At 44.2% G+C, this 14,505-nt stretch overlaps 1 protein-coding gene and 1 long non-coding RNA gene across 6 annotated transcripts in view; one reads left to right on the forward strand and one right to left on the reverse strand.

The window, feature by feature from the left end:
• Nsd2 (nuclear receptor binding SET domain protein 2) overlaps window positions 1–14,505 on the forward strand; it is a 75,557-nt gene that overhangs the window by 57,197 nt on the left and 3,855 nt on the right. For all 5 annotated transcript variants that reach the window (XM_021163010.2, XM_021163008.3, XM_021163007.3 and 2 more), the window contains 11 exons: window positions 844–967; window positions 1,780–1,980; window positions 2,800–2,979; window positions 3,348–3,504; window positions 3,622–3,827; window positions 5,352–5,455; window positions 5,707–5,976; window positions 7,555–7,671; window positions 11,950–12,091; window positions 12,380–12,486; window positions 13,827–14,031. In XM_021163010.2, coding sequence (XP_021018669.1) covers window positions 844–967; window positions 1,780–1,980; window positions 2,800–2,979; window positions 3,348–3,504; window positions 3,622–3,827; window positions 5,352–5,455; window positions 5,707–5,976; window positions 7,555–7,671; window positions 11,950–12,091; window positions 12,380–12,486; window positions 13,827–14,031 — 1,813 coding nt within the window. The remainder of the gene's footprint in view (window positions 1–843; window positions 968–1,779; window positions 1,981–2,799; window positions 2,980–3,347; window positions 3,505–3,621; window positions 3,828–5,351; window positions 5,456–5,706; window positions 5,977–7,554; window positions 7,672–11,949; window positions 12,092–12,379; window positions 12,487–13,826; window positions 14,032–14,505) is intronic.
• Window positions 93–8,382, reverse strand: LOC147005129 (uncharacterized). Its single transcript, XR_015046912.1, has 4 exons — window positions 7,662–8,382; window positions 6,362–6,443; window positions 4,258–4,424; window positions 93–538 (listed from the first exon to the last, which is right to left on the reverse strand). It is a non-coding gene; the product is annotated as an uncharacterized LOC147005129 (long non-coding RNA).

The following is a 14,505-nucleotide window of genomic DNA, read 5'->3' on the forward strand; positions in this document are numbered from 1 at the left end:
GAGGGGTAGGCAGTGTCTGATGTATTGGTGAGGGTGTCTCATGAGGTCCTAGGACAGCAGAGTGAGTTTTCAGCATCCTCCTCTTTGCCCTATTACTACTCACAGATACCTCTTTGGAAGCGTTAGACTGTCAGCAGAATTCTGATATTAAGTTGCCTAAGTTAACATTCATTCTTAGGTGGGTGGGATGTGTTTCATGTGTGTGTGTGTGTGTGTTTGAAATAGTACTAGGAAGTATGTGCTATAAGAAGTAAAGTGCTGTAGTCATATGGTGCCTTTTCTGTCTGCTTCATTGGGATTGGGTAGGCCAGTCATGGGTCTGGATGGTGTAACTAGATCCGTTCCTACAGAGGTACGGCCTGGGTCAGTGTCCTACCTGTGCTGGATTATAGGTTGGAGATCTTAAGGAAGCTACTCACTTTTCTGTGCCTTAGTCTGTCACCATTGTGAGGTATAGTCAGTGTTAGTATCCATGTGGGGCTGCTGGTTCGTCGTCCATAGTTGGAAAATGCTTGAAAGTCAGCTCTGTTGTCTCCATCTGTGGAAGGTGGCGTTTATGATGAAAATATGCCATGGGTCTTGGGGTTTTGTTTTGTTTTTGACATTCACATTTAAGCTGAAAACCTGAATGTATCTTTCTGTGTTTTGGTCTTTTGTTTCCTTAGCCCTTGCTGAGGGACTAACACTGTGTAACTTAACCTAGTCTTTGGTCGGGATCCTGCTAGGTATTTCACTCTTTGGTTATGTTCATTTGCATGCCAAAGATGGAATCAAATTGTCCCCTGTAGTGCAGATAGTGCAGATAGGACTCTGACTGTTCATGCTGCCCTTTGTTCCCCACAGCTGTGTGAGAAGACAGGCAGTCTCTTACTGTGTGAGGGCCCCTGTTGTGGAGCATTCCACCTAGCCTGCCTTGGACTTTCCCGAAGACCAGAAGGAAGATTCACCTGCACCGAATGTGCCTCAGGTAAGTTCCAGCTTCTAAGGCTGGGGGTTTATGTGTGGAAGTCAGTGCTGCTTGTCCTGGTCTTCTGTGCTTTCTCTAGTTGCCTATGAGTCATTTGGCAGAGAACAAATCCCACACATACTGGCTCTTTCACTGTACTGTATTAACTTGAATGACAGTATCCATGGGCAAAGTAGTTCAGGATACAGTGACTGCTGGAATGAGGAAATAAAAGGCTATATACTTTTCCAAACCCTTTTGTGGGGCTACTGAGCCTTGCTCTATAGTTGTTGGGCATTGCACCTCCAAACAGTTGTGCCTAACTAGTAGACAGTTACAGAACACTAAATTTGTAGAATTCTAAGTTATTTACAAAGACTCCATGTAATTCAGCTTATTTTCAGCAAGAAGTTAACCGAGGGGTTGATTACCACTCTAAGTGCCTCAGGAATCCTCATAAAGTCTAGGATCACAGTGAGAAGACTGGTTGCATGGTGGCCCCTACTCCCTCCTGACTAGTCCCAAGAAGGGTCAGGCTGTCTAGGCAGCCTGGCAGCAGTAGCAAACTTCAGATTCTAGTCTTCCTCTAGCCAGAGCAAGTCTTGGCTGCATTGGCGAGTGGGCCAGGAAGGAGAAAGTGAAGCTGGAGATTATGTGACAGTGAACTGTGATGACTGGGGTTTTCCTGAAGAAGGCTTAGAGTAGTCATCAAGGTTGGAAACAGCTAGAAGCTTTAGCAACACAGGCTGCTCCAAAGTAGCTGCCTTGTGCTAGTTGCTCAGAACTGCAATTTAATTCTCTGTACCTTTCTCTTTTCTTTGACCACTTGCTAGGGATTCACTCATGCTTCGTATGTAAAGAAAGCAAGATGGAGGTGAAACGCTGTGTGGTAAATCAGTGTGGGAAGTTTTACCATGAAGCCTGTGTAAAAAAATACCCTCTCACTGTGTTTGAGAGCCGAGGCTTCCGCTGTCCTCTCCACAGCTGTATGAGCTGCCATGCCTCCAACCCTTCAAATCCACGGCCATCAAAAGGTACAGATAGATTTGCTCTTACAACGTGGGTGTGGGTTTACTGTCAATGTGTAGGTGCTTCTGAAAACAGGCTCATCGATGCCCAACAAGTGTCATCAGAGGTTATGAAGTGTAGCGGTCTCCAATACCTCCCATTTTTCTGCTGACTCATCATAAGATGATTTAAGTGTTGTTGGGGTTTTTCCTGTAACATAAGACCTGCTTCTACTCCATTCTTCCCATATCTGTTAGCATACTCAAATGTTTGATTTCCAACAACAAAGCATGCTACCTGAACTATCTCTGGATTCTGTTTGCTCATTTTTAAAGGCACTTCAAGTATAAGGGAAACCTTTATTTGTAATACAAGAGGCAGAACCCTAGGCCTCACATACTAGGCAAGTGCTTTACCACTGAGCTTCATCTTCAATTGGGAAATATTTTAAAATCAAGTTATACACGTGAAAGATGAGGGTGGTTGTGTGGGATTGGAGAAGGTAGTCTTGTTCTTGCCACAGGGCTTCTCTGCCAAGATACATTTAGCAATAAATATATTAGGGAAAAAATGCTGTCAATATCTAGTGGGTAGGGTACCCAGAAGAGGCTCTCACAAATCCCAAATGATAGCAGCACTAGGTTAAGAAATGCTGGTTGACCATGCTTTAGAATGTGATATTTAAATGGTGTCTGTTTTTTTTTTCAAACTTTGCATTCATGGAAGGTATTGTTATTAAATAGGTCCAGAGTCTTCCATCTTAAATTTTCTAATTTTCTGAGGCGTTGTGATGTTGGTCATGGAGTCAAGAGTATTTGTGGTCCTCAGGGTATTATTTCTTTTAGGTAAAATGATGAGATGTGTCCGATGCCCCGTTGCCTATCATGGAGGGGATGCCTGTCTGGCAGCAGGATGTTCGGTGATTGCTTCTAACAGCATAATCTGCACAGGCCACTTCACTGCCCGGAAGGGGAAGCGGCACCATACCCATGTCAATGTGAGCTGGTGCTTTGTGTGCTCCAAAGGTAAGGATGGATTCTGCTCTGTGTGCTGTTCTACACGTAGCTCGGCAGATGCTGACGGTGTAACCTCAGTCCTCTGAAGTAAAAGAGTCACATAGACTTGAGGAAGATGACTCTGGTAAAGTGATGCCATTGAGTGTTGACTCAAGGTTGATACACTGACACTCGTGCTTCTGTTGGGTTTGTGGCAGTTACAGGCTGAGGGACAGGGCCTAGCCAGGCAGTGTGGTACATGCCTTTGATCCCTGTACTCAACAGCCCAGGCAGAGGCAGGCAGATGCACAGGAAAACCCTGCCTGGAAAAACCAAGGAAAAAAAGGCCTAATTTGAGCTGGAGAGACAAGCTCAGGCTGGCCTGTTCTCTCTTTTAGGGGGAAGCCTTCTGTGCTGTGAGGCCTGCCCAGCAGCCTTTCACCCCGATTGTTTAAACATCGAGATGCCCGATGGTAGCTGGTTCTGCAACGATTGCCGCGCTGGAAAGAAGCTCCACTTTCAAGACATCATCTGGGTCAAGCTTGGTAACTACAGGTATGCAGTAAAAGCCTTCTTGTTCAAATGTGTTTGTTCTACTTTAGAGTACTAAGGATTGAAAATTTTGTCACTCTCTGAAGAATATGTGAATCCTGTTTTTAATATTTATAATAGATGGTGGCCGGCAGAAGTTTGCCATCCCAAAAATGTTCCCCCAAATATTCAGAAAATGAAGCACGAGATTGGAGAATTCCCTGTATTTTTCTTTGGGTCTAAAGATTATTACTGGACGCATCAGGCACGAGTGTTCCCATACATGGAGGGGGACCGGGGCAGCCGCTACCAGGGGGTCAGAGGGATCGGAAGAGTCTTCAAGAACGGTATGGAGATTTCCCAATGGAGCATAGATGGCACTCTCTTATGGCTTGTTAATCCTAACTTCTGTTCTTTTGAAATTTGCTATTTTAAAAAATTCTTGGACTAAATATTTTATCTCTACCTTTATACTAGAAAAAAAGGTTTGTAGGCTGATGTATTTATTTAAGTATACTTAAGCTTTTAACTTTTACAGTATTAGTTTGTAGTTAATTTTATTAAATGGCATAATAATTATTTATTTTTGTTTTTGTTTTGAGACAAGGTTTCTTTGTGCACTCCTTGCTACCCTAGAACTCACTTTGTAGACCAGGCTGGCCATGAACTCACAGAGATCCACTTGCCTCTGCCTCCTGAGTAGTGGGATTAAAGGCATGTGGCACCACTGCCTGGCATAAAAGCTTTTTAGAAGATACTATCTTTAGAACCACTTACAGGCATTTTCCATGGCCGGCCATTGTGTGGCATCTCTGGAGATGATTTCCCATGGTTAGACCTCAGCTGCTAATTCATTCCAATTCAGAAGACATAGTGGGACCTTGGGTGCTTACACAGTGTCAGGGTGGACAGATTGACAGGTACGCTGTGTCTGATTCTACAGTCTGTGAGACAAGAGTATAGAAAGTATGCTGAAGTCAGATTATGACTTGGGCAGGAAGGAATCAGGAGATTAGAGGCGTGACATTGCACAGGAAGAATCAGCATTTTCTCTAGGTGCAGAATGAGTGTGAATAGTAGGAAAAGCTTAGAGTGCTTCCGTGAGTCATGCAGGGAGAACTAAAGTTATGTCACTGCTGATGGGATTTGCCATGGCAGATAAAGATTTGTGTCTTGAGAGCTGTTGGTTCCTTGCTTGCAGCTGAGAGTTTAGCAGGCATCAAACAGCAGCAGCCTGTTCTCTTTCCCTGATACCTCAACATTTGGGAGCTTCATGGAGTCTTAGTAATAATGGATAGCTATAGAAAGACTCTTGAAAATCATCAGGAAGGAGAGATCTGGTAGAGACAGAGACAACCCAGTGAGTTTATTAATACGGTTTCAAATGGTGAGAGTGGGATTCCAGGTTTCTGACTCCCGATTAAGGCCTGCTATTAAGTTGGGCCCACTAATGACAGATCAGCAGCTGTCAGCTTAGCCCATCTACTGACCAGGCCTCAAATTGACATTGACATTCTGTGAGCTTTGGGTGTTGATGTAATCTTTGCTGATCTGAACTAGAGCTTCTTGTCAAAGCGTGTTCGCTTTCAAAGAGAATGGAAGTTCACTTTTTTTCTTAGTACACTCTGTCCCAAGCACCACCACTGCTGCCTTGTCCTTAGAGCTCAATACAGAGAACGGGTAGTGCCTGACAGAGCCAAAGCCAGAGCCCCCGGTGCATAGTCACTAGGTACCTCACTTGCCTTTCCTAGTGTCTCATAGCCTATAGCTTACTAGAGACCAACAACAGTACTTAGCAATGACTATGGAGCACAAAAGATAGACGCAGTTATTTACTGAAATATGTTTCTTACATTCTGTTCACTTTTTAGCATTGCAAGAAGCTGAAGCTCGTTTTAATGAAGTCAAACTTCAGCGGGAAGCCCGAGAAACACAGGAGAGTGAGAGAAAGCCTCCACCATACAAGCATATCAAGGTGCCTGTCAGGAATGAGAGGGAGAGAGAAAGTGTGTGTGTGTGTGTGTGCGCGCGCACCGCTCAACAGAGCAGTGAATGTGGCATTTGGGCTGCCGACTTTTTATATCCAGGTTGTGGCTATTAGACAGTGTAATGATGATTACTAGGATGCATGTCTCCAGGTGGGTCCTTGACGGGGCAGTATGCGTGTGCAGGGTCCAGGGCTCTCTTTACAAAGTAGAGTCATGACATCTTGCTTTTCTCCTACAGGTGAATAAACCTTATGGAAAAGTCCAGATCTACACAGCTGACATTTCTGAAATCCCGAAGTGCAACTGTAAGCCCACAGATGAGAACCCCTGTGGCTCTGATTCAGAGTGTCTAAACAGGATGCTAATGTTTGAGTGCCACCCGCAGGTGTGTCCTGCAGGGGAATACTGCCAGAACCAGTGTTTCACTAAGCGCCAGTACCCTGAGACCAAGATCATCAAGACAGATGGCAAAGGGTGGGGCCTGGTTGCCAAAAGGGACATCAGAAAAGTATGTAATGTGTCTTCTTCTTGTACTGTGTAGTGATTCTTAATTGTGTGTGTACTAGACTGTATGTGGATGTGCATGTGCTGTGGCGTGTGTGTGTGTGTGTGTGTGTGTGTGTGTGTGTATGAGAGGACAGTGTTTGGGAGTCAGTTTTCTCCTTCCAGTTGGGTCTCAGGGATGGAACTCAGGCCCACCCTCAGGCTTGGTGGCAATGTCTTTACCTACTGGATCATCCCACTAGCCCTCCCTTCCCCCCATAAGAATTAATGGCCCACTGCTTATTGTGTGTCTGTGGGATTTGTTTTGCATTTGTGTAAAATATTTAAAAATAGTATTCAGATTGAATTATTATAGTTAAAAGTTGTAAGCCAAGTATGATGGTACATACCTGGTATGTGGCAAAGGCTGGCAAATGTTTCTTGAGGTCAAGGCCAGTATAGTCTACGTCGTGAGTTCCAGGCCAGGCAGGGCTACACAGTGGAGATACCCCACCCCCACCCCCAGAAAAGGAAAAAAAAAAACAACAACAAAAGTTTTAAAACATTACATAACTGCTATCAGAGTTAATACTAATAAGCTTCCTTGAAGCATGTCTTTGGTCAAAATTATAGTGCTTTCCTCTTAGGAAGAAAGAGACTGTGAAATGATTGCTTTTCTTTAGACTGGCAGTTAGATGCTCAGGCATTCCTGCAAGAGCTAAGGAGGCGTTACTATTTGACATTTTCTCAGCATAATCCAGTATGAATTAGATAAATGAAAAATTCATTGGCAAGACTGGAAAGATGTCTCAGTGGCTAAGAGTAAGTACTTGTTCCTTTAAAAGGACCTGGGTTCTGTTCCCAATCATTTATAACTCTAGTTCCAGAGAATCTACTGTCCTCTTCTGGCCTCCAAGGTACCAAGCACATGAGGTGTACAGACATATATTCAGGCAAAACATCTTTATACATAAAAATAAATAAACTCATTGGTGAGAGAGACTTAGTAACTTCTGCTAACACTGTTTCTCCTTTCAGATTCATTTGCAATATATCCCCATCATAGAGACACAAGTGGAATTGTTGTTTCCCTTGTCATAGACTGGCCCTGAAGTGCTTTTTCATGACCTAGGGACCAGTAGTTTCAAACTCAAGGCCCATGACCAGAGTAGGTCCAGCATGGCTAATGCATACGCTGTAGTACTAGTATCCACCGTGTATTTTTTTAAATGACTGCGTAGATGTACCCTTCTCTAGCCTTCTTTGGTTGTCACAGCTGTTGCTTCATGTAGACTTGCTGTAGAACCTGCCTGTCAAATTCTTTATAACCTCTTTCCTTTTGGGGGGAATCCGTGTGTAATAATTATTTACATGGACCGTATATGTGCCTAAGAGGAAGACATTGAAGAAAGCAATATGGAATGTTGCTACTTTGAGAATAAGTACCCATGATATGCTTGCCACTGGCATTCTTTATTTACAAGCTATCTATGAGATCACTTAACGCGTTACCCTAGACTGATTGATAGTGTAATGGTGTCCTGTATCCTGATTCTGAGAATGGTCAGTATGTACTCAGCCATTATATTCTTCTGATTTCCAGGGAGAATTTGTTAATGAGTATGTTGGTGAGCTGATTGATGAAGAGGAGTGTATGGCAAGAATCAAATACGCACATGAGAATGACATCACTCACTTCTACATGCTCACCATAGACAAGGTAATGGTCCTGGAAAGCCTGTGTTTGCTGTTCATTCCTGAAGTCTTGAACATGGACTGGGAGAAAAATGGGGCTCTGTTTCAAAGACAAGACTAATAATAGTGCTTGAAAACAAGATAGAAAATGGCTATTGAGCAGGCATTTTGAATAGAGCATAGCAAACAGATTCTGCTATCTGGGGATAAAGAGCCCCTGTAGAAATAGGAATGGCTCCAAGAATATCAGCCAATGATCCCGTTTGGAAACTTGACCATTCTTAAACTCCATTCACTGTAGGCCGTGGTGTTTGGACCGTTTAGTGAGGTCAGAGAGACAAGAGGGTTAAAAAAAAAAGACTTAGGGGATACTGAAGACAAGTATAGTGCATGCCTATTTATAATCCCAGCATTTGGGACAGTGAGGCAGCAGGATCTTGAGTTGGAGGTCACTCATCTAAAAAAGCTGAGGGGTAGAGGGGAAGGAGGGGAAATGAGTGAGCGAGCCTGTGCACAGGGGTGGAACAAGATGTTAGCAGCCAGCCCTGAAGGGTGGTGGTGGTGGTGGTGGTGGTGGTGGTGGTGAGGGTGAGGGTTTTGTGTGTGTGTGTGTGTGCGCGCGTGTGTGCGTGTGTGTGTGTGCGTGTGCGTGCGTGTGTGTGCGTGTGTGTGCGTGCATACATTGTAAAACAGGAGATAGTGAGTATGGCAAAATACTAACTTATACAGGTAATGTGCATTGTGCTTTCCCATTTTCCTGTGGCTTTATTTCTGTTTTTGTTTTTTGTTTTGTTCTGTGTTTTGAATTTAAAAAATTGTTTGCAAAAGGTGTAGAGCCTAGAGCTCTAGAGCAGAGTAGCTTGTCCTTCAGGCTCTGCCATGATACAAGATTAAGAAGATAAACTGTGATTAGGTTCATGGAAAAGGCCTTCTGTAGGAGGTCATTCTAGTCTGTTGGGAAAGCTAGCAAGCTAGGATTCTGGAGACCAAAAACCAGAAAGCAAGAGTCAGCACTGTGAGGGAGAGTGCTTGACTAACTGCTCCAGGGATGCTCCTGCACCCTGTGTGGGGATAGCTCAGCTCCCCTGCTCAGCTCCGCCTTCCCTCATTTTATAGCTGTACATTCAAAACTAAGACTTTTACAACCGTGCCTGCCCTGGAGAAGGCTCAGGCTTAGAAAAGCCACCAACATCACCCACTTAAAAAGAAGAAGCCGGGCGTGGTGGCGCACGCCTTTAATCCCAGCACTCGGGAGGCAGAGGCAGGTGGATTTCTGAGTTTGAGGCCAGCCTGGTCTACAGAGTGAGTTCCAGGACAGTCAGGGCTACACAGAGAAACACTGTCTCAAAAAACCAAATCAACAACAACAACAACAACAAAAAAAACAAAAAAAGAAGAAGAAGAAGAAGCAGCTTAGAACAACATTTGAAAGAAAAGAACAAAACTCAGTGAGAGCAGAGGAGGCAGAAGAATGCGATTGCCAGACTTACTGTACTGTTAGATTCAAATGTCGTTTTCAGTCAAAAATCCTACGTCCTACAAAGAACAGAAAAGAATGTTCCATTCAGAGCAATAATTAAACCAATTTTAACTTTTTTAAAAGAAATATTTATTTATTTTATGTATATGTGCTCTATCTGCATGTACACCTGTGTGCCAGAAGACAGCACCACATGGACACCCCTATAGAAGGTGATGAGCCACCATGTGGTTGTTGAAAATTGAACTTAAGACTGCTCTTAACCAGTCCCCAAGTTTAGCTCTTAAAAAGACCTCTTAGATCTTTAGACAAAAAAAGAAACAGCTTTTGTTAATTTTGTTTAAGTATTGGAGAATCAAACTCTTAAATCCTACAAATTGTATGATCTACCACTGAACTACATCCCTATCCCTGATTTGAACTAGCTTTATAGCCCAAGCTGGCCTTGAACTTGGAATCCTCCTGCCTCAGGCCAACTAGTGTGGAAATTACAGACACAGGCTACTATGCCTGGTCTAAAACCATAATTTGATAGATGCTTAAAGCATTCAAAGGGCTGGCATGATAACCCATGACTATTATAGTCTGAGCATTTGAGAAGAAGGTGTTCTCTCTGGAGTAGGTAAATAGCAAAGAGTTAAAAGGGTGCCCTTATAAATATATTTATTATTATTAGTTATACACATAAAAATGGTTAAGATGTGGCTGGGCATATGGCTTAGCCCATCCACCCACACATCCATACATCCCCACTCACCCACCCAAAGAAAGAGAGAGAGAGAGAGAGAGAGAGAGAGAGAGAGAGAGAGAATGAATGAATGAATGAATATCCCAGTAAGCTTTCATTTAAAAAAGCTGAGCATGGTAGCATATTCTTACAATCCCAATGCAAGGAAGATAGAGACAGAAGGATCCTTAGGTTGCTAGCCAACCTAGTATAATTGGTGAACCACAGACTCCAGTGAAAGAGGCTATCTCAAAAAGCAGTAGTGATTGTGTAGAAACAAGATGGCTCATTGGTTAAAGGTGCTGTGCTGAAAGCCTGAAGACCTGAGTTTAATTCCAAGGACCCATGTGGCGGAAGAGCATCAACTCAGGAAAGTTGCCCTCTAGCCTCCATACCAGTACCATGGCACACACACACATGCTCACATGCACACACAAGCAAGGAAATAAATAGATAGTAAAGAGAAAAACAAGACAGCCTTTGAGAAATAGCACCCAGGCTTGAACTGGCCTCTGAATGCATGTACACACATGTATACAAACCTTGATAGTTTTCTGAAGGACCTAAGTTCAGTTCATATGACCCATATCAGGCCCAACTGCTTGTAACTCCAGCATCAGATCTGACACCCTCTTCTGGCCTCTCTGAGTAATCACACTCATGTGACACCTATAGTCACAGAGACACACCAACACATAATAAGTCTTTTTAAAGAAAAATTCAGTTGGAGAGCTCTCAAGTAAGCTACCCTGGATTACATGACACAATATCAGAAACCAGAGACCTTACCTCATAGACAAGGTGGGAGCAGAGAACTGACCTCTAAGCAGTTGTCCCCAGACATCACATACGTGTCTGTAGTCCCATACTTGCATGCACTTTTTGAAACATGTATTTACTTTGTGTGTGTTTGTGCATTCTGTGGCATACTTGTAGAGGTCAGAGACAACTTTCAGAAGTCAGTTTACTTCTTCCAGGGTGTGTGGTCTGGGGTTCAAGCTCCCCCCAGCTATGGGGCTTGATGGCAAGAGCCATTTCACCAGCTGATAAGTATACAAATAGAGCTAAGGTGTGATTTAGCAAGCTAGATTGTTCATCTGTTATCTCAGACACACAGAGAACTGGCAAGGGTGTTAGCTTAGTATTGTAAGATGCAGGTCCCTGAGCTTCATGCTGATAATGTTTCTACTTTTATTCTCCTGGAGTGAATTCTGAGTCCTGGGCTGAAGTGATCTCCTTCCTTAGCATCTGAAGTACCTAGGACTATAGGCATGTCCACCAAGTTTCTCTTTCTATTCTTGTATCAACTGATGGGTGCAAACCTTGGAGGTTTCTTAAGGTGTTTACTGCCAAGAGAAACGCCTAAGGTTAGCACCCATCAGGTGGCACAGGCATTGTCTTCTCAAGCTTGTGCCATTCACAGTGCTCTGTGGTCCACAGGTGCAGCTAGGAATACTGTTGGCACAGATTCATCCCTACTCAGACATGACCGAGCTCATAAATAACCACTGTAGAGCAGACTCCTGAGCTATGTATATGCTCTAGAGGTTTTAGGGGAGAAGGTATATCTGTCTACCCACCTGCCCGTCTCCTGGGCTGGGCTGGGATTGGTGGTTCTTTTTTCTCTGTTGTACTTGGATTTCAGTGAGTTAGTTCCCAGTGCCTCAGTGTACTCACATTTGTGATTCTGCCCATTGCCATTTCAGAACTGTCAGCCTGTGCCTCTCCCTCTCATGTCAGCATCATGGACACAGCCCATTGTTCTAGCTGGTGGGAACTTGAGCATGTTATGCTTGTGCCCGCCTTGATCTTTAGGAGTTATACCGCTTGCCTATTTGTAATGCAGTTTGCTATTCCCCGGCAGTGCTGGTTTCCTACAGACTCTTGCTATCCTTCCCAGGTCTGTGACACTAGTATTTCTCCTAGCTTATTTGTTGCTAGGGGTGATGCTATAGGTACCAGCCCACTGTCCTCACCACTGCTCACTTGGGCTCTCTTAGTGCTCTGGTTCTGAGCAAGAGAATCTGGACTGGTTGAACAGCTCACACCACAAAGAATCCCTTTAAGATAAAATGTCATTGACTTTTTTCCTACAGGACCGCATAATTGATGCTGGCCCCAAAGGGAATTATTCACGATTCATGAACCATAGCTGCCAGCCCAACTGTGAGACCCTGAAGTGGACAGTGAATGGGGACACACGGGTTGGCCTGTTTGCTGTGTGTGACATTCCTGCAGGTACATCACTGGGGTCCTACAAGTGTCTAGTGCCATATGGATAGGCAGAGGCAACAGCTGGTCTTTGCTGTGGCTGAGTTTGAAAATGTCTAGGATAAGAATTTGGAAGTTTTGTTTTGGCTATCTGTTTTATGAAGCGAATTGATGAATCTGTGAGTTATGCCACTGTGTGCCTGAAAGGGGGGGCACATTTTTTTGAAACTTAACTCTCAACTTTAGTATCCATTGCCTCAGGAGGACGGGGGCGGGGGGTTGGGGGACTCTAACAAAACATTGTGTCTCCTTTAGGTACAGAGCTGACTTTCAACTATAACCTTGATTGTTTGGGCAATGAAAAGACGGTCTGTCGGTGTGGAGCCTCCAACTGTAGTGGGTTCCTTGGAGACAGACCAAAGGTAAGGGCATCACAGCTTCTTTCTGTTGAAGCTGGACCATTATGGCATCTGAGAAGATTGCTTTCTAGTAAGCAGCACCTCTTCCCAGTAGACTGTTGCTGTGACAAGGGGAGGGTCCCTGCAGTGTGTGGGTTGGGATCAGTGAGGCCCTCTGTCAGGGTAGGCCACTTGTTAAGAGTTCCTCACTGGTAGAATTCCTGTGAGAATTATCCTAATGCAGCACCAACAGATGTGTGGCTTAAACATCAAGAACATAGACTCAGTCTTGAACACAGGTAGGTACAATCAGAGTTATTGACAGGACCATGTTTGTTCAAAACTTTCAAGAGTCTATAAGGCCTCCTTCCCACTCCTGTTGATGACTGGTGTTCCTTAGGTTGTACAAGCCTTATCCTGGTGTTGCATTGCTTCACTTGAGGCTCCAAGTGGTTGGTGTCCATCTTGACCACTGCCTTGCTACCTTTTTGTTCTTTGTTTGCATTGCTGTATGTAGGTCCCAGAGCCTGTGCCTGCTAGGCAAGTGCTCTCCTGAGTCACAGCTTTTGGACACCAGTCCCTTTCAAGTTGATTGCAAGTCATGCTTACTTGATGTGCCAGTGTTCATTTTTATTGTTTTTTTTTTTTTAATTTCTTTATTTTTTATATATGATGAGGACACTGTCACTGTCTTCAGATGCACCAGAAGAGGGCATCGGATCCCATTACACATGGTTGTGAGCCACCATGTGGTTGCTAGGATTTGAGTTCAGTCAGTGCTCTTAGCCACTGAGCCATCTCTAGCTCTTGTAACTTCATTCACAATGACTTCTAAAATCACGTCTCCAAGGTCCTTGGGAGAATATAAATTTTGGGGTACCCCTTACATGCAAAAGGCCAAGGCTATCATGGGCATCTCTACCCTGAGCTGTAGACTGAGCCCATCCTCTACATATATTCTGAAGGACAGCTGCTTTGACACTGGGTTGCCCTTATCTGTGCTGCTTATAATTGAATTCTTAGCTAAGAGAAGTTCCCAACAGGTCAGTACTCTGACGTCTTTGTTAGCAGATCCTATGCATGACATTATTGAGCCTGTCTTAGCAGGAGTTGCTTAAGATGTAGTGGGTCATCCCATTGGCCATGACCTTCTTCTCTGTGTGGGGGATATACCCTTTTGTGGTGCTAGAAATGGAACCTACAGCCTTGAGCTACATTTTTAGCTCAGGCACCCTTATGTTGGAATACCCTAGGGATCTGTAATGTCGCTCTGGACCATGCTTTTTGGGCATCTGTGTAGTTTGTCTTTTTATTACTGCTTCAGTTTGTACTTTATGAGAACTATGCTTAATTCTTAATTCTAGACATCAACGTCCCTTTCATCAGAGGAAAAGGGTAAAAAGGCCAAGAAGAAAACCAGAAGGCGCAGAGCCAAGGGTGAAGGAAAACGGCAGTCAGAGGATGAGTGCTTCCGCTGTGGTGATGGTGGGCAGCTGGTGCTGTGTGACCGCAAGTTCTGTACCAAGGCCTACCACCTATCCTGCCTCGGTTTGGGCAAGCGGCCCTTTGGTAGGTGTCCAGCACCCAGCCAGTTTCTGATGACTTACAGAGGGCTTGCCTTTCTTTACTGACTGGACCTTCCTTACCTGGTTGCAAATTTATGGGAAGGTCAGGTGGTAAATGTCTCCAGCCCAGGGAACCTGCTGAAGTCTAGGATGGGGTCAGGCAGTAGCTTTCCAAGCCCAGTGTAGAGTGGTCATTTCATTAGCACCAAGATCCAAAGTGGTATGCACCAGGCAGGATGATACTGGAAAAGACAGGTTCCACTGCAACAGCCTCACTAAGACTCATCTCAGTGAATGGAGGACCTGGTTGTTAGGCACCTCACCTAACTCCCTCTCAAGGACTTACAGGCACTGTCTGTCCCTAGAGATGACATTAGAGTTAGCAGGAATTGCTATTTAAGATGGAACCACAGATTTGGCTCTCTGGAAGACAATAGAATAGGCTTTGTGTCTTACTACCTCATCATATTCAAGAGAT

The sequence above is a fragment of the Mus caroli genome, unplaced genomic scaffold (assembly GCF_978045245.1).
Source record: "Mus caroli unplaced genomic scaffold, Mus_caroli_1 scaffold_4, whole genome shotgun sequence".
NCBI lineage: Eukaryota > Metazoa > Chordata > Mammalia > Rodentia > Muridae > Mus > Mus caroli.